This window comes from Pan paniscus, chromosome 2 (genome assembly GCF_029289425.2).
Source record: "Pan paniscus chromosome 2, NHGRI_mPanPan1-v2.0_pri, whole genome shotgun sequence".
In the NCBI taxonomy this organism is placed as follows: domain Eukaryota; kingdom Metazoa; phylum Chordata; class Mammalia; order Primates; family Hominidae; genus Pan; species Pan paniscus.
In genome coordinates this window covers 58,475,234-58,495,682 of record NC_085926.1, presented here as the reverse complement: position 1 = coordinate 58,495,682, position 20,449 = coordinate 58,475,234, and the positions used below count along the sequence as shown (strand labels likewise).

At 43.9% G+C, this 20,449-nt stretch overlaps 1 protein-coding gene across 1 annotated transcript in view; it reads left to right on the top strand.

Annotated features, from left to right (window-relative positions):
• The window catches only part of ACOX2 (acyl-CoA oxidase 2), a 32,109-nt gene extending 13,153 nt beyond the window's left edge, over window positions 1–18,956 (top strand). Inside the window, exons 12-15 of the mRNA XM_003811615.5 lie at window positions 1,572–1,677; window positions 6,742–6,959; window positions 15,069–15,201; window positions 18,806–18,956. Of these exons, the coding sequence (XP_003811663.4) occupies window positions 1,572–1,677; window positions 6,742–6,959; window positions 15,069–15,201; window positions 18,806–18,868 (520 nt within the window). The 3' untranslated portion in view covers window positions 18,869–18,956. The remainder of the gene's footprint in view (window positions 1–1,571; window positions 1,678–6,741; window positions 6,960–15,068; window positions 15,202–18,805) is intronic.
• The last annotated feature ends 1,493 nt before the right edge of the window (window positions 18,957–20,449 follow it).

Here is a 20,449-nt window from a genome sequence, read left to right as displayed (position 1 = left end):
TATTTTTAAAATCTCTAGGGTCCTATGGTGATTTGCAATACAACGAATGTACCCATATGTAAATACTACAAATGTATTGATATGCAAATACCAATAAATAAAGCAATACTCACTCGTATGTTTGAAATATCCCATAATCTAAAAATAATTTTTGAAAATATGACTACACCACAGGATAGAATTCATTTATTTCCAGGGTCTAGTAGGCTCCAGGGAACATGGACAAAACCAAGGACTCATCCATTCTGTCATTCAACAAATATTGTTCAGTACCTACTATGTGTTAGGAATGAACAAATATGCCAGGGGCTGGGAATAGAGAGGTCCTGACCAAACACACATACCACCATGGAAAAGATGGAGGTTTAACTACCTAAAAAGAAAACGTTCTGAATGCTGCCCCCAAATTAAAACACCGAAAACAGGCTGGGCATGGTGGCTGACACCAGTAATTCCAGCACTTTGGGAGGTCGAGGTGGGCGGATTGCTTGAGCTCAGGAGTTTGAGACCAGCTTCGGCAACATGGTGAAACCCCACCTCTACCAAAAATACAAAAAATTTTAATAAAAAAATTAAAAGGAAACACCAAAAACAAACTGGAAAAACATATTTTCAGTATATAATAAGAGGTCTTATATCCCAACCTGTGGTCCCAGGAATGGTTAATAGTTATTTCAAGATCACAAGCAACTTGGAACATTCATTTATTTATTCCAAAAATATTTATTAACTGCCTATAATATGGCAGGCACTGTTCTAGGCATTAGGGACCTATCAGTAAATAGGCCTGATAAACACCCCAAACTCATAGAGCTAACATTTCAATTGGGAGATTTGAGGAGGGGAAAATAAGGCTGCTCGAGGTGATTAAAGTGTCATGGTATTTCTCCTTGCTTGAAACTCAATGTGACATCTGCTTATCTATTCCCTGACAAAGCAAAAAACATATTGCTTAATAAACAGTTTGCTTTACACACAAATTCTAAGGGTCATGGATGGATGGGCAGGGAATAGAAAATAAGAGGGGATTAAAGGTTATTTAATGACTAATTTAGTGGTTTGCAGGACAAAGGTTGGTTTTCTCTTTTTGTTTTTAGGTCCCTTGGGTAGAACCTGCAGCAGGCTAGGTGACCGACGGGCCTCTCTAGCCTTTACAGAAAAACCATTCTCCTTGCTCAGGCCATAGGACGTCAGTCAACAAAAAGGCCTGAACATACTGGTGTGAGGCTGGAATCTGCATTAGAAATAGGGGACAGCTCCTGGCCTGTGGCCCTGAGGCTTTATAACATGGCGATTAACAACAAGTCAAAATCCTGGCTCCACTCCTTACTAGCTGTGTGACCCTGGACAAATTGGTTAACCTCTCTGGGACTCAGTTTTCCCCATTGCAAACTGGGGGGTGCCTGCCCTTAAAAGAGTTAAAAAGATAATAAATATCAATCATTTAGCTTTATGGCACATAAGTGGTCAATAAACAGGCATTATTTCTACTTCTGAGGGACCACAGGAAGCCCATCAGTTGTCTTTTCCACTCAGTCAGGAAGCTGAACCTTTTTTGCTTTGGCCTTCAGGCTCATAAAGGACTCAGTGCAGCTTTTACAGACCCTGACACAATCCGGAGCTGACCAGCACGAGGCTTGGAACCAGACCACTGTCATACACCTCCAGGCTGCTAAGGTGAGCGCCTGCCAGCTGAAGCTGAAAGGGATCCATTTTGCTTCCCAGGCAGCCTACCCTGCTGGGAAAATCCGGGCTCTGCCATTATTCCCCAACTCTGCTTCAGTGGCGGCTGCCCTCATTTCACTTCCAAGGCTTTAGTCCAGGGTATTTTAATTGAAGGACTTAACTCCAAAGCAATCTTGCTGGCAGCTCTTAGGGGAAAAGGTAATGAGGCAGTGTTATTGGATTTGCTTCAGGTTGTTCAAATATTTCCTCCCAGATAGAAAAGCAGGTCAAGTCTCCCCTTAGCCCCACAGGCAATCCTTGGATGTCTGATTCCATTTCCACTCGTTTTGTGTTTCTGCATAATTCACAGTCGGTCGGCAAATATTTGAGCACCCACTCTGCCCTGGGCACTGACCTGGGTGCTCAACAGTGAAGCCACTGCCCATGCACGGCTACAATCAAGGAAGCACCATGACAGGGAAATACAGGCTGCTATGGAATCCCAGAGCAGGTACACTTCTGCCCACCTGGAGGAGTCAGAAAGACTTCCCAAAAGAAGTGGCATATCGGCTAAGACTTCAAGGATAAGCTGAAATTAGCCAGCTAAAGGGTGGGGTGGCAGCTTTGGAGAGAAAAGTTTCCAGGCAAAGGGAGCTGCGCGTGCAAAAGGAGGCAGCAAGAAGGATCCTGGTGTGCTTGGGAGGAAGTGCAAATCTCCCAAGGAGGACCTAAGGAGAAGAACTGAGATAAGGGGAGAAGGAGAGACAGGCAAGGCCTCTGACCTTTTGCACCACTGTGAAAAGTTGGGGTTTTGTTTTCATTGCAATGCCTTTGCTGAGTTTGTTTGGAGGTGGGGTAAAGTGATCAGTTTCATTCTAGAAGAATCATGCAGGTTGCCCAGGATGGAATGAAAGGGAGCAAGTTAGAAAGGAGCAAGTCTGAACCGGGACTGAGGGTGGTCCTGACCATGAGCATGGCAGAAGGCCTGGAGACAAGTGGGTAGATCAGAGATGCTAAGGGGGAAGAAGGCAGGGACAGGCCTCAGAGTGCTGGGGTGGGAAAGAGGTAAGAACAACTCCTGAGTTCTAGCTTAGGCAGCTGGGACTCTGGCACTGCCAATAACTGGAAAACTAAAGTGATCACGCCAATCCTCAGACCCAGAAAATGGCAGCCTTGGAACAGGAGAGCCCTGAAGGGCTGCAGAGGCCCTCGTGGGACAGGGCTGGTCAGGCAGGCTGGACGTTGAGCACCACCACGTGACCCACCACCTCCACCACACCACAAGTGACGGGATTACCTCTGCAGCCCTCAGTTCTGCTCAGCCTACAGCAGGGGCACCCCCTGCTGTGCTAACTGTCCTGTCAACACAGAGGGTGAGCCAAGGCTTCCTGCTTTCACTGGATCACCAAAACAGGAACCACAGCCACCCATTATCCACTCATTCATTTTCCAAACCTATGGCCTGCCTTCAAATGGACCAGATGCTGCTTGCCAGGGTTACTTCATTTAATCCACACAGCCCTGGGAGGGAGACTGACATTATTTCCACTTCAAGGGTGAGGAAAGAGAACTCAGGAGTTAGGTCCCAGAGGTAGGAAATAGCTGAGTCCAGATGCTTTCCCTTCCCACACCACTGAGGGTGTGATGAGTGACTGAGGTGAGCAACAAATTCTGGGGGGATGGAGGGTGACAGCCAGCCAGCCTGCGGGGGAAGAACACGTCCCTGACAGCTTCCTGGGGAGGTGGTGCCCCAGCTGAGTCTCCAAGGTCATAATGGATAGGGCTTTCTGTACTCTCCGTGCTTTGTGGGGTTATTTAGTCTACAGAAAGCTTCAGCACCCAACTGGGCCCCATCTAGAAACCATAAATGTGCAGGTAGAGATAACTGCAACTTGAGGGAAGAGGGGATGATACTGCCAGAAGAGTAGACAAGGGGGAGCCACGGGCTAAATTCTGGTCCCAGCTCTGTGTGACCTCAGGCGGCCCCTTCCCTCTCTGGGCTTTAACTTCCCTGTCTGTAGACAAAGGGGCATGGAAGAGCCCTTTAGGCTCTGTCAGGCTGTGGTCCTATAATTCAGACTCTGACCAGAAGAGATGTCAGTCTCCAGGACCATGGGAACAAATGCTGGCCTCATTATAATCCAGCCTCAGTCTCCTGTGGCTTTGGCCACACAGGGTTAGGAATACAGCCCTGGTGTGGATCTCACTGCTACCACTTCCTAGCCATGACCTTGGGCAAAAAACTTAATCTTTCAGAGCCTCAGTCTCTTCGTCTGCAAGATAGAGCTAATAACAGTACCTACTTTGTAGGATTCTAATAAAGATTAAATGAGTAAAACTTAGAGAGGCAGCGAGCACCCCCACCCCCAAATTAGACAGGAGGCAAGATTTAAACCAACACACACAATGTAAATAATGTTCACTGTGCTCAGAGCGTGGGGCCAAGGTTCAGCTCAGCCCTTCCCCAAAGTGTAGAGGTCACCTCTGTCTCTGATCCTCATCCTGCTTTTTAAGGCCCAGGCCCTTGGGCAGCTCTCCATCACTCCACTCCTCAACTCAGAGCCTTGAGCATTTGAGGATGTGGCTCTCAGATTAGGACAGGAAAAGGAGTGCGGGTCCGCAGTTCTGCCAAGCTGGACCCAGTCTGAGCAACAAAGGCTACTGGGGCCAGCAGAGGCAACACAGCACATCTGCTCACCTTCCACAGCCAAATGCTGCAAGCCCAGCATGGCTGTGAGCACACCATGTCTGAATGGCAAAGTAGAGTTGTCAGCACCTGTGTGAGGGCCCCCTAGGAAACACAAGTTCTTTCCAAGTGAGAAAGCGGATCGGGTCACTGCCCAGCTGAAGACTCCCAGTCCCACAGAGCAAATTCTGACCATGTTATTCACAGCCCTTCACTGACCTGGGCCCCAGGTATGAGTCCACCCTAACCTCCATGGTTCCCCATCATCACCTCATTATACCACCACACTTCAGCCTCATTAAATTGCCTGCAGCTTCCTGAAGGTACAGCCTTTTGCACATAAAGTTCCCCCTGCCTGGAATGACCTTTCCCCCAACTCATGTCCGCCTGGGTGAATTCCTTTGAACCCCCAAGGCACTCTTTTTTTTTTTTAAGATAGAGTCTCACTCCATCACCCAGGCTGGAGTGCGGTGGCATGGTCTCAGCTCACTGCAACCTCCACCTCCCAGGTTCAAGCAATTCTTGTGCCTCAGCCTTCCGAGTAGCCAGAATTACAGGTGTGCACCACCACACCTGGCTAATTTTTGTATTTTTTGTAGAGACAGGGTTTTGCCATGTTGGCCAGGCTGGTCTCGAACTCCTGACCTCAAGTGGTCCGCCCACCTCAGCTTCCCAAATTGCTGGGATATAGGTGTGAGCCACCGCGCCCAGCCGAACCCCCAAGACACTCTAAGTCTTGCTACTGAAAATCACTACAGCAGCATGGGCATCACAGGGGACCTTGTTAGAAATGCACAGTCTCAGGCCCTGCCCTGGAATCTGCATTTTGACAAGATCCCCAGGTGATCTATATGCACATAAAAAGCTGAGAGGCAGGGCGGGGTCCAGAGGCTCACGCCTGTAATCCCAGCACTTTGGGAAGCCAAGGAAGGAGGATCACTTGAGCTCAGGAGTTCGAGACCAGTGTAGGCAACATAGCAAGACCCTCGTCTCTACTAAAAATACAAAAAAAAAAAAAAAAAGCCGGGCATGGTGGTGTGTGCCTGTGGTCCCAACTACTCAGGAGGCTGAGGTGGGAGAATCACTTGAGCCCAGTGGGACAGAGGTTGCAGCAAGGCAAGATTGCAACATTGCTCTTCAGCCTGGGTGGACAGAGTGAGATTCTATCTCAGAAAAAACAATTAAGAAGCACTGCTTTATACTTTCTCTCTTCCTTGCTCTCCCTTATAGAACTCATATATCCTACCTGACAAAATAATTGTGTGTGCTTGTCTTGACGAGATGCGGACTGTTCAAAATATGTTACAACCAGTAGGACAAGGCACCAACCAATCAAAATGGACTTCAGCCCTAGGGGAAGCAAGGTCCTGAAGGCCTCCTGCTGGGTCAAACATTAATCCTTTAGTTGCTGGGCTGTGGAGAGAAGGAGGGGTTCTTCGGGAAGGAGTCCATCTGGCAGAAGGGGCTCTCACAGGGTTGATGGCAGTGGACAGTTGCCAGCTGGTATTAAAGTATTATTTTAACAACTGCCACAGCCAGACCATTACATATGGGCTAAATAACAGCACTGCTTACCTTAAGGAGTTTATACTCTAGCTGGAATAAATTTCATATATATCTTGAAACTTTCTCACCCCATGGTGCACACATGTGCACGCACACACACACACCACTGACTTGAACACAGCAGACAACAAATAGCTATTTTCTTTTTTTTTTTTTTTTTTTTTTGAGATGGAGTTTTGCTCTTATTGCCCAGGCTGGAGTGCAATGGCATGATTTTGGTTCACTGCAACCTCCGCCTCCTGGGTTCAAATGATTCTCCTGCCTCAGCCTCCCAAGTAGCTGGGATTACAGGCATGCACCACCATGCCTGGCTAATTTTTGCATTTTTAGTAAAGACAGGGTTTCACCATGTTGGTCATACTGGTCTCAAACTCCTGACCTCAGGTGATCCACCCACCTTGGCCTCCCAAAGTGCTGGGATTACAGGCGTAAGCCACCGCGCCCAGCCTTAAAATAGCTAATTTCTTAAGAACAGTGGTGCTGTCCTCCACCTTCCCCAGGCCAGCCTCCAATATGCCTGTATTCTTTCCTTCCACTTTCCAACCTACTTGAAACCGCTCCAAGCAAAAGAAAACAAGGGCCATGTTTCAAAGCCCACCAGTCCCCCCCGTCCCCGCCCCCCGCCCCCCACACACACACATATACACAACATCAAAACGCCTTGATCAGACCCAGAGTGAGCTAGGAGAAAAGGCAGCTGCTCATCAGCCTGCTGGGAAGCACATCATGCCTCAAGTTTATTCCAGCCATCTTGCCACGCTTCCAGGGTGACTTCTGGCGTAGAAAACCAGAAATCAGGAGAACATATCTTTGTGTCTTTGTAGGTGCACTGCTACTATGTCACTGTGAAGGGTTTTACAGAAGCTCTGGAGAAACTAGAAAATGAACCAGCGATTCAGCAGGTGCTCAAGCGCCTCTGTGACCTCCATGCCATACACGGAATCTTGACTAACTCGGGTGACTTTCTCCATGACGCCTTCCTGTCTGGTGCCCAAGTGGACATGGCAAGAACAGCCTACCTGGACCTGCTCCGCCTGATCCGGTGAGTGGCAGATACTTCAAACCATGTTAGTCTTCAGAGAATAACCCTACCCCTTGTTCACAGGTCACTTCCAACTCCAAAACCTTGCTAATGGGCAGAGCAGCAACAGCCCTGGAGAGGTCTACACCCTATTATCATTACACCAGCATAAAGCATTATGAATTAATGAAAGAAAAAAATGGGAAAAATACTGAAGAATAAATGAGCTACCTCAGTTGAACTCTTTACATTGTCAAGGAAATAGGAATAGTATCTAAGGAAAATCAATAAAATGAAGCATGCTACATATGAATGATATGTGCTAATGTGCTAATAATAGTCTCAACCATAGCAACTTTTTTTTTCTTTTCTTTTTTTTTAGACAGGGACTGGCTCTGTCACCCAGGCTAAAGTGCAGTAGTACAATCTTGTCTCACTGCAACCTCTGCCTCCGGGTTCAAGTGATTCTCCTGCTTCAGCCTCCCAAGTAGCTGGGATTACAGGTGCCCACCCCCATGCCCAGCTAATTTTTGTATTTTTAGTAGAGATGGGGTTTCGCCATGTTGACCAGGCTGGTCTCCAACTCCTGACCTCAAGTGATCCACCTGCCTCGGCCTCCCAAAGTGCTGGGATTACAGGTGTGAACCAACGTGCTCAGGCATAGCCAACCTTTAAAGAGCACTTATGTGACAGGCCCTGTGCCAAAGGCTTTTACATACATCTCATTTAATCCTTACAGCCCTTTGAAATGGGTACTATTAATCTCCTCATTTTATTGGAAAGGAAATTCAGGCTGATGGGAGTTGCCCAGTATCACACAATCAGCCAGAGGAGGGGCTGGGTACAATCTCAGGTCTGGCCCCTGGGCATGAGCTCTTAACCTGTATGTCAAGGTTAAGGTTGAGGTATTATATACTTTGAACACATCCTAGTCTTTGTTGAATGTGCTTAAGCAAATTCTTACCAAGTTTAGTAAACTTACCTTAATCTTCCCTCAGCTTCAAGATGAAAAATTTTTTTAACTCTGTAATTCATATATCGATTTATAAAATAATAACACAAAGTTTTTTAATGCAGCATTAATGCAGTGCCATGTATGGTCAATGAAATACTAATGCAGTGCTTTCACACTATTATTCTATAATCTAAACGATTGCTTTAAAAACATATCAAAACCAAAGCCCAACCTGATCAGAGTCCTAGAAAAAATAGAAATAAAAACAATAAAGAAAAAAAAAAAGCCTGGGCAACATGGCAAAACCCCACCTCTACAAGAAATGAATCAGGCACACACCTGTAGTCTCAGCTACTCGGGAGGCTGAGGTAGGAGGACTGATTGATCCCAGGAGGTTGAGGTTGCAGTAAGCTATGATCACACCACTGCACTCCAGCCTGGGCAACAAAGTGAGACCTTGTCTCAAAAAAAGGAAAGAAAAGAAAACATTGCAAATTATTTACCATTGTCCATAAGATTTAAAAAAAATGGACTAATTTGAGAATATAATCTTTTTGAGACCTCACTGGGCAGAAAATATGATACCTATTGCACGGAGTTAGAGGCGACTCCTAGAATCTCCAACAATTCTCATATCAACAAGACTAATAAAAAGAAAAAAAGAGGCTGGGAGCAGTGGCTCACACCTGTAATCCCAGCACTTTGGGAGGCCAAGGTGGGAGGATCACTTGAGGCAAAGAGTTTAAGACTAACTTGGGCAACATAGTGAGACCCTGTCTCTAAAAGATTTGTAATTTTTTAAAAATAAGATTTTTAAGACAGGTTTTTAAAAAACTAGACCAAATTCCTTTTATTTCTCACAATATGCAATATGTTACATGCCCTTTATGACTACTCATAGCATGTAACAGATAGCTGGTGGTCAAAAAAAGTTTGTTCAGGCCAGACGCGGTGGCTAATACCTGTAATCCCAGCACTTTGGGAGGCCAAGGTGGGTGGATCACCTGAGGTCAGGAGTTCGAGGCCAGCCTGGCCAACATGGTGAAACCCGGTCTCTACTAAAAATACAAAAATCAGCTGGGTGTGATGGCACATGCCTGTAATCCCAGTTACTTGGGAGGCTGAGGCAGAATCGCTTGAACCCGGGAGGCAGAGGCTGCCGTGAGCCAAGATCGTACCACTGCACTCCAGCCTTGGCGACAAGAGTGAGACTCCATCTCAAGAAAAAAAAAAGTTTGTTCAGTTAAATCATCAAAAACTGTCAAAAATACGTTTGACACAATCATGTCCCAGGTATAAAACTTTCCCTAATACAGGGAATCCAGTGGTGAAAACTATTAAGAGCATAATTAAGTACTGCACAGTTCAAGCCCAAGGGTGTCCATCTTTTTGAAACTCTCAGAATTTAAAAGCACTTGAAAATAATGTTCTAGCCCCAGTTGTCAGTGATGATAAAATACAAAAGATTACCTTAACACCCTATAAGCATGTTTTTTAAATTTGCAAACAGCATTTCTAAGTGCTTGCCTTGGCTCCAGAAACTTACAATTCAAGACAAGACAGACAGCCCAGATGCAATCTGCCAACTTACTCATGCGTCAAACCCAGAAATTGATTTACTTCCATGATGGTTCCTAAGTAGCCTTACTACTGCAGGGTAATTAGGCACATAACAGATTCTATGCATATCACTGTTTGGTGTCACAGTTCCCTGCCTTGATTAGTCACTATCTCCCTAAGATTTCTGAGATGAAAACTGAAGGGCGGCATAGTATGCTATGGATGCCAAGAACAAGCTCTCTGCAATGTTAACTGACCCAAACAGTTTTCAGTTGTTTAAGCGGTCATAAAACCTCAGCTGGGGGGACTTCCAGGTAAAGATGACAGATTAAACTATGCATTTACTTCTGTTCTTTCCCGAAACCCTACTAAAACATCAGTGAATGGACTGAAATTTTTTAAAAGGCATAAACCCACAAAGAGAAAGAGATGTTGTCTCTGTGTTGTCCGGGCTGCTCTTGAACTCCTGGGCTCAAGGGATCCTCCTACCTCAGCCTCCCAAAGTGCTGGGATTACATGCATGAGCTAACACACCTAGCCTCTGTGAGTAATTTTAAGACTTTCCTTGACTCTGCCCTGGCAGAAGGGTAAATAGAGGATCTGTGGACTAGGGAGCATCAGGTATAGTTGATAATAAGGCTACCCTTCAGAAAACACAGGGTTCTTTATAGGCCAAATACTGACACCTCCCTCCCCCAGACCTTTTTTCCCACTGGTTCCTAAAAAACTGGCAGCCAGACTAGTACCCTGCAAGAAGATGGTAAGATGATCCTTCTCTGGAGAATCTGACCAGCCCAAGGAGAAGGAGCTAAAGACACTGACATCAGAGTCCCCCAATGGTCCACCCAATTCACTCCATAGTGAACCCCATACTAGCAAGCATAGCCACAAGTTTGTAATCAGCTAGTTAAGGCTTTGCTTTTAGCTATGATCAGACACTCAGGGATCACCAAACACCTGAAGAATGCCCCTAACATAAAAGATGGAGACCAAAACAAGCAAGAACAAGGCAATTCAGAGGACATAAGAGAATCCACAGGGAGAAGAAAACTTAAAAAAAAAAACAGTGATATCTCAGAGTTAAGAGACGGTATTGCAACCACAATAAAAACCTGAATGCCATTATTTAAAACTAATATTCAGAGAACCTAAAAAAAGAGCTCCTTGAAGTTAAAAAATGATAATGGAAATGAAAAACTCAATGTAAGGACTGGAAGATAAAGTTGCAGAAATCTCACAGCAAGAAAGCAAAAAGACAAAAAAAAGGAGGACTTTTAAAAAGTAAGAGGACCAATCTTAGCTGTTCATCATCTGAAGAACAGGTCTAGAAAGAAGACAGAGAAAACAGAAGGAAGCGAATCATTAATAAAATAATTCAAGAAAACATTCCTCAAATGAAGGATATGAGTTTCAGATGAAAAAGGGTCACAGATGCCTACAGACTAGAGGAGAGGAGACAGGCACACACATGCACAAAATAAGTCACACTGTATACCATGTGAAATGGTAATACCTACCATGAAAGAAAGGATAGCAGGAAGTGGAGGAAAGAATGCTGGGGGTCAGTAGGGAGGAGGGGGAGCTACAATTTTAAGTAGGCCAGAGAAGGCCTCCCTGGGAGGGTGACATTTAAGGAAAGACCTGAGGAGAAGGTAGGGAGAAGCTGTTGTGGCTGCTAGGGAAAGAGCATTACAGGCAGAACATAAGTACAGTCATGCATCACTTAATGACCGGAGGATCCGTTCTGAGAAATGTGTCTTCAGGTGAGTCTGTCATCATGTGAACATCACAGAGTGTACTTATACAAGCCTAAATGGTATAGCCTTTTGCTCGTACAGTCACACCTGCAAAGCATGTTGCTGTTCTGAATTCTGCAGCCAATTCTAACATCAATCACTAAGCAATAGGAATTTTTCAGCTCTATCATAATGTCATGGGACCGCCATCATATACATGGTCCATCACTGACCAAAACATCATTATGCAGTGCATGACAGTACAAATGTTGGAGACCAGAGTGTGCTTGGCATATCCATCCAGAGAACACAGAAGAGGCCACAGGGGCAGGAATGGCATGACTGCGGTGGAAAATGATGGCAGAGGGCAGAGAGTTAAGGGAGTACAGTAGGGGGTGGGAAGAGACGGTAAGGTAGATCATTGCAAAGACTTAAGAGAATGCGAAGGTTTTGAGCATGGGATAGAATGGGAGGGTTTTGAGCATTGGATAGACACAACCTAAAAGAATCTGATGTGTATTTTTAAAGGCTCGCTCCAGCTGCCATATTAAGAACTAAGAGTGAAAAGCAGGGAGATCAGCTGGATTGCTAATGCAATCATCCAAGTGAGTGATGATAGTGGATTGGAGCAGTGACAGTGCTGGAGGTGGTGGGAATGGTTGAAGTTTGAATATATCTTGAAGGCAGAACAGGATTTGCTGAAAGATTAGATGTATGGTGAGAAAGAAGAGAAGAATCAAGGTTTTTGGTCAGAAGGACAGAGCTGCCATTTACTATAAATGCGGAAGACTACAGGAGGCCCAGGTTTGGGCAGGGTGGACAGGAAGGAGTTGGGGTTCAGATACATTACTTTTGAAGAGCCTATCAGAAATCCAAGTACAGATGTTGGTAAGCAGGGGACACTGGAGGAATAAGTTTGGAAGTCATTGGCGTATGGTTGATATTTAAAGCCTTGAGAAGAACATCACAAGGAGTGCGTGAAGAGAAGAGGTCCAAGTACTCAGTCTTGAGACCCTCGAAAGATAATAAGGAAGTAACCGTGGCAAGAGCTATTTCTGTGGAGTGGTGGGAGTAAAAACATGAACAGATCCAGTTCAGGAGAGAATGTGAAAATTGGAAATCATAAGCATAAACACACATAACACTTTCAGGGAGTTTTGTACTAAACGGGAGCCAAGGTGATGGAGAAGGAAATAGAGTCAAAAGCTTGTGTTTAAGATGGGAGAAACGATTGTCTGTTTGTATACTGATGGAAATGATCCAGTAGAGAGGGGATTTTTTTTTCTTGTACCTTTCTTTGAACTTGATCTTGGCCTCCCATCACGCCTTGTGTTTAAGAGCAAGGTCTTTGAGGAGATCCTTGTTGATGACAGTTTGTCCAAGAGGATATCTACAGAGTACCTTGTGGGCATGAGGTGATTGCAGTTATAAGCTTTTGCAAAAGACTTGATCCTTGACCTCTTGGAGATCTTCTTGCCTATGGCAGCTGTCACTTTGTGAGGATAGCAGTCAATTCCAGCTACCAAAGCATGACTGTAAGAATGGACTGAGGTGCCATCATCAATGTCCTTCATGATAATGGCTTTGCGTCCAGAGTAGCATCCAGCCAGGACCAGCACCACTTTCCCACTTTTTCATGAACTTGCCCATTTTGACAGCAACCAGCCAGGCCTACAGTAAAAAGAAAGAAGGGCATTTCCACTAACTTTTTACCCCTGAGGGGAATTTTGATGTTGTTGGAGAAAGGCAGGAGAATGTTGTTCTCCAGTATGCAAGAGGAAAAGACATCTAGTAGACAAGGAGGGACTGAGGCCTGAGCTGACAGCCTGAAGAGAGAAGGCATTGTATGTATAAATGCAAGGGTGGGAACTTACACAGATTCTCTTACTGCTTCCACTTCATTAGTGAAATACGATGTAAAGCCATCCAGGCAAAAGAGATGGGAAAGGTGGATAGTGTCAATCTGAGGATCAAAGAGATGGTAAGAAATAACTACCTAAGAAAAGGAAAGAGTAAATGAACAATGAGTAAATATTGCCATGTAATACGATTGCTGAGCTGCAATCAGGGCCCACTTGAGCCCTTATTACACCAGTTATGATTGTTTTTTCCAGCCATGTATAGCTACAAAGGTGGTGGCACAAAGTGGGTGGAAAACTAAAGACAAAGAGGTATGCGTTTTGCTAAACAGGTATGACAAAGCAAGAAAAATCGTTGAGTGTGTGTGTGTGTGTGTGTGTGTGTGTGTGTATATATATATATATATTTTTTTTTTTTTTTGAGCGGGAGTCTTGCTCTGTTGCCCAAGCTGGAGTGCAGCGGCACGATCTCAGCTCACTGCAACCTCTGACTCCCAGGTTCAAGCGATTCTCCCACCTCAGCCTTCCCAGTAGCTGAGACTACAGGCACACACCACCACACCTGGCTGATTTTTGCAGTTTTAGTAGAGACAGGGTTCCGCCATGTTGGCCAGGCTGGTCTCGAACTCCTGACCTCAGCTGATCCATCTGCCTCGGTCTCCCAAATTGCTGGGATTACAGGCGTGAGCCATCGCGCCCGGCCTGTTGAATGTATTTTTGAGAGAGTAATAGAACATGGAATTTCAGCTGGATAAGGAATGAAGTGAGACCACAAGGGGGCAGGGGGACATTAAATTGGTGGTAGGGCTCATATGATGTTGGGGATCATCAAGAAAGGATTACATTGGATACAGTATCCCAGTTACCACCAATGCTTTAATGACACACAATCATCATAATGTCAATACTAAATATTGGTCTGGCCAAAATTATAACTATATTGGGAGGCCCGAAGGCCAGGAGGAAGAAGAATGGGAACAAGGGGAGGTAGGAGTGAAGAGAGGGGGTGATAAATATAAATCTTTACCTTTTGAATGAAGAATCAACAGATAATATCTCAAACTGAACCATCAACAAGCAGCAATATAAACAAGATATTTTGACATTCAGATAAATACTGAAATATCAATTAAAAGATTGAAATTGCCAGCCGGGCATGGTGGCTCATGCTTGTAATCTCAGCACTTTGGGAGGCCGAGGTGGGCAGATCACCTGAGGTCAGGAATTCGAGACCAACCTGGCCAACATGGTGAAACCCCATCTCTACTAAAAATACAAAAATCAGCCAGGCATGGTGGCGGGCGCCTGTAATCCCAACTACTCGGGAGGTTGAGGCAGGAGAATGGCTTGAGCCCAGGAGGTAGAGGTTGCAGTGAGCTGAGATCGTGCCACTGCACTCCAGCCTGGGCAACTGAGACTCTGTCTCAAAAAAAAAAAAAAAAAAAAAAAAACAGATTGAAATTGCTTCTGAGGAAAAAGAAGTGGAAATCAGACAGGTATATGCTGGTTATTTATTTATTTATTTATTTTGGGACAGGAGTCTCACTCTGTCGCCCAGGCTGGAGTGCAGTGGCATGATCTCCACTCACTGCAACCTCCGCCTCCTGGGTTCAAGTGATTCTCCTGCCTCAGCCTCCCAAGTAGTTGGGACTACAGGCATGTGCCACCATGCCTGGCTAATTTTTTGTATTTTTAGTAGAGACGGGGTTTCACCATGTTACCCAGGATGGTCTTGATCTCCTGACCTCATGATCCACCTACTTCGGCCCCCCAAAGTGCCGGGATTACAGGCGTGAGCCACCACGCATGGCCGGATATGCTGTTTTTTAAACAAGCCTTACGGAACCCTTTGACTCATTATACTATGCACATATAACTGATTAAAAAAAAAAAATGCTGAATTGTTTGAAAAGCGAATAATCATGCAACCTCTAATTAGGTATTGTTATTCACCATCCAAGACTAGTTTGATTCATAAGAGCAATCTAAAATACTTACAAACTCTTGTTTCCTATCCCAGGAAGGATGCCATCCTGTTAACTGATGCTTTTGACTTCACCGATCAGTGTTTAAATTCAGCACTTGGCTGTTATGATGGAAACGTCTACGAACGCCTGTTCCAGTGGGCTCAGAAGTCACCAACCAATACTCAGGTAGTTGAGTGGAACACATTATAAATTATGTAAGAAAGCAGAGAACAGGCAGTGAATACACCTTCATGTTCTCCCATTTTAATTGATTCCCGTTAGGTTGGCAATCACTTGGCGTAGCACGTCTGTTTAAAATATTCTTAGAGAACACATAAAAGAAACAAGGAGTGGCAGTATGGCCTGGCAGGAACTCTGAGCCTGGATTGTAATCAGCAAAATGCACTGCTCGGAACTTAGTAAAGGGAATTAAGAGGAAGGCCCAAGCTCTAAATCATGGCTTGACAGACCCAAGGGCATACACACAGAGTGGTAAACTGGCTTTTAAGTAACAAAAAGAAGGAGATAAATCACTGCGGTAACTGAACCACCTTATTTTCAGCCTTTTAACTTTCAGTTTTGTGTAGATAAAAGTAGGTATTCAGAAGTGGTAGGAAGCTTGAGGGATGTCTCTCTCAGACCTGATTGCCTGCTAGAGATGATACCCTCTCCTCTTCACTCTAAGGAATACAATCCAAGGAGCAAAGAAAGCTGCTGCACTGCCATTAGTAGCCCAGGAAAGCCATATGAGTGACAATTGAAAGGGTCATGCCAAAAAAATCCCCAGCCATCCTAGGAGAGCACACCAGAACTCTACATCATTAACAGCGAGAAGACGGGGAGGACTCATAAGGTCCCAACACTCAAGGGCCAGGGTATGCTCGCAGCTCTCTGCTTATGAGCCTCTTTGGGAAAAGTTGTAAATGTCAATGAATATGTTAACAGGAGTGAGGTAATAAACCCTGTAGTTAGAATATGAGGAACCAATATTTAATAGCAGATTTTACATAGATGATCAAAACAAAAAGTCTATAGGTACAAAACAGATTATTTTAAATTTTATAGTGCAAATACATGATTCAGGTGGTGAAGCTTTCTTTTTTACCTCTTTGGTCCAATTTCAGAAAAGGTGTCTTAACACCACATCAAATTGGCAACTCTCAGGCTTTCATTCACACCCAGCATGGTGTTAGACTTGCTCTTAACAATTTGCAGCCTGTCATACCACATGGCTTAATTTAACATGATTATCTAAAGTTACAACACAACTAACCCATCTTGGTCACTCCCTGTCCCCAGAAAGACATCCTTTTAACTCAAGGAAATATAAACAACATATGTTCACTGCTTTAGTACAGTTAACCTACTTCCAGTGTGTTACTTTTTCTAATGATTAGATCTAACATTTCAATCTTGGCATAAAAATACAGCAGTCCTCCCACTCCAGACTAGCTTCCATGGTCTAAAGATAAATGTGTGCCCTTTGGTGCTCCACAGAAAAACCCGCCCTGCTCTAACACCTGTCAGAAATGCTGACATATATAGCCCAAACCTGTTATACTGGCAACACAGGAAACATTCTGGTTTCTCTAGAGAGAATGGAGGGGGCTTTCTTGTGTTTTAGTTGGTTTTAATATTTATTTTAAAAGACTTTAATCTGGATACTACATGAGAACATGTTTATCTAAACGAGAGGAATGACTGACCCAGAGGGTCAACACATTTGGGAAAACATTGATGCACTTCATCCCAGTCACTTCTATCTCCTTCCACTTGACTGTGAACAACGAAGGAGTCTTCACCTTCCCAACTCCAAGATCTATCACAGAGTAGACACTCCACGTCTATGGAATAAATGAACATGGTTTTACGACCTGCATAGTGAGACAAAGGAATCTGCTGCGTACACAGTGCCACACACTCTTGTCATCCTAGCTTATATTACCTTCCTAAAAAGGTGACAGGTATAGCACTGTGGATCTTTCACGCATGATAATTTGGGAATGTGAAGTTACAAATGACCTTAGTGAACTGTTTCCAGTCAGTTAAAATGACATGAGGCTGCCTGCTAATGTACGTGATCTTACATTTCTGGCTCCTTTTAGAGATCACCAAAATAGCACTTTTAAAGTGTATTTTTTAATGTGCTGTGGATAATTTTTTAACCCTACTCTTAAGATATGCTATAATTTTGAAGCTGCAATAAGAGACATTTTCCTCATTTGCACTAATAGAAAAAGGCACACTACAGATATTTTATGTATTTTTATTTATTATTATTTTTGAGACAGAGTCTCGCTCTGTCGCCCAGGTTGAAATGCAGTGGCACAACCGCGGCTCACTGCAACCCTCTGCCTCCCAGGTTCAAGCAATTCTCCTGCCTCCCAAGTAGCTGGGATTACAGGCACAAGCCACCAAACCCAGCTAATTTTTGTATTTTGTATTAGTAGAGATGGGGTTTCACCATGTTGGCCAGGCTGGTCTCAAACTCCTAACCTCAAATGATCCGCCTGCCTCAGCCTCCCAAAGTGCTGGGATTATAGGTGTGAGCCACCATGCCTGGCAGATATTTTAAATAAAACAGCAGCTATGTTGAAACACGCCCTGTAGACATAAAAGTACAGACAGGAATATATTTCACTGACATTTTTCTACCAAAAGAAAAGTGCTATGCTAAGGTAAACATCTTAGAATCATAGGAGAAGCTCTCTTCTGTCTGGGGCAGCGTTGAGCTTTATTCCTGGACAGGATGATGTGCTTTCTTGGTTTAAGGGAAGAATCATTGGGGATAATTTCAAAACAAAAATCCTGTTTTTCCCCAATTATTCTATTGTAAAAATGTGTCCAAGTAGGAGTTAGATGCATTAAATACATCAACTGATTCATTCATTCAATAATTCAACAAATATTTACTAAGTACATGCTTTGTGCCAAAAACTATTCTAGATACTGAAGATACACTGGAGAACAAGAGTCATAAACCCAGACTGAGTGCAGTGGCTCAAGCCTGTAATCCCAGCACTTTGGGAGGCTGAGGCGGGTGGATCACTTGAGGTTAGGAGTTTGAGACCAACCTGGCCAACATGGCGAAACTCCGTCTCTATTAAAAATACAAAAATTAGCCAGGTGTGGTGGTGCACACCTGTAATCCAAGGTACTCGGGAGGCTGAGGCACAAGAATCGCTTGAACCCAGGAGGCGGAAGTTGCAGTGAGCCAAAATCGCACCACTGCACTCCAGCCTGGGCAACAGAGCAATACTGTCTCCAAAAAAAAAACAGTCAAAAGCCCAGTGTTCGAGGAGCTTACAGTTTTAGTGTAGACAGGCACACACACACACACAAAGTAAATATTATAAAAGATGAGACTAGAACTAAGAAACAAAGAATCAAGACACTGAATTACAGCATAATGAGGAAAACCTAGTCGGACCTAGAATACTGCTTATATGATCCCTATCTGGTTCCTTGCTTTGTGATTAATGTTCAGTTTCAGAGAGCCTCAAAGAGTCAAGCCTTTTATTTGTACGAAATTCCGAAAGCAAGTGATAAGCTGTGTTTTTAATTGGCCACCTGCATCCACAATTTAAAATCTGCATGAGAAAAGGAAGGATGCCCTTTGGAAAAAATGTTTCTCCATATGTTCACACAAAATGAGTCTTAGAAATAATTTTTAAAATTAAGAATCTTACGTAATGTTACTTTTTGAAGCTAGAGACTTAATTTGAAAGTAAAAGTCATTAATCCTGGCAGAAATGTACTGTGTTAACAATGCGTTTCTTTCTACAAACAGGAGAACCCTGCCTATGAGGAATATATAAGACCACTATTACAAAGTTGGAGATCCAAGCTATGAAATAACCAACAGTATTCAAGAAGCAACCAGCACCATCATGTGATAATGGTACTATGGCATATATGCAACATTAAAATTTTAAATTAGATATTTATGTTTTAGAGTCATTATCTTTTAGATACAGTCTGAAGTGATATATGTGAAATAATACCTGTGATTTACTTCAAAATAATCCATAGGAGAAAAAAGCCAAAGTGAACAGTTGTTGAAGCTGGTCAATGGGCAGGTACATGAGTGTTCATTACACTATCCTCTCTACTTCTGAATGTGTTTGCAATTTCCAGTGGGGCGTGGTGGATCATGCCTGTAATCCCAACACATTAGGAGGTCAAGATGAGAGGATCACTTGAGCCTAGAAGTTCGAGACCAGCCTGAGCAACATAGAGAGATGCCATCTCTACAAAAATAACTATCTCACGCCTGTAATACCAGCACTTTGGGAGGCCGAGGCAGGTGGATCACGAGGTCAGGAGATCGAGACCATCCTCGCTAACACGGTGAAACCCCGTCTCTACTAAAAATACAAAAAAAGTAGCCGGGCGTGGTGGTGGGCGCCTGTAGTCACAGCTACTTGGGAGGCTGAAGAAGGAAAATGGTGTGAACCCGGGAGGCAGAGGATGCAGTGAGCCGAGATCGCGCCACTGCACTCCAACCTGGGTGACAGAGCGAGAGTCTGCCTCAAAAAAAAAAAAAAAAAAAAAAAACTGGCCAGGCATGGGGGTACATGCCTGTAGTCCCAGCTATAGGGAGGCTGATTGCCTGAGCCCAGGAGGTTGAGGCTGCAGTGAGCCGTGATCACATCACTGCATTCCAGCCTGAGCAACAGAGTAAGAACCTATCTCGAAAAAGAAAAAGAAAGAAATTTCCCACAGTAAAAAAACTGTACCACTGTCCATTTATAGCATCTATTTGGTTAAATACAAGGATTTTGCTGTAGATCTAGCAAAAGCCAATAGGCTCATCAGTTAGTGTGTTTTTCGCACACATTTATCCTTGGGTTTAAAAGGACACACATACATGCACACACACAATCCTCCTAAGTGCGTATACTTGCTGTAATCTAAATAAAATACAGCTCTAAGAATGCAACTATCATTTTTTAAAAATCAACTCTTCCACAGTGATTATTTAAAATTTCATTAAAAGACATAACTGTCTCAAGTTACCCAAATATAATGAAGCTACATTTTTCATATCATTTTCAATTGCCCAATTAGACAAAACACTCTAAATGTCACTAGACAAGTAAAATGGCAAAAAAAAAAAAAAAAATTCAGCTGGCTACTTTTCCTAATTTACTCATATAAACAATCATTTCATTGTTAATAATCAGTAAATTTGAGAAAATTTACCAAAAGCAAACTTATCTCCAGTAAACAGGACAAGGAAGAGGCCTCATAAGTTTTTAACTTTTAAAAACTTGGGCTGGGTGCAGTGGCTCATACCTGTAAACCCAGCACTTCGGGAGGCCAGGGCAGGTGGATCACCTGAGGTCAGGAGTTCAAAACCAGCATGGTCAACATGGTGAAACCCTATCTCTACTAAAAATACAAAAATTAGCCGGGCATGATGGCACACACC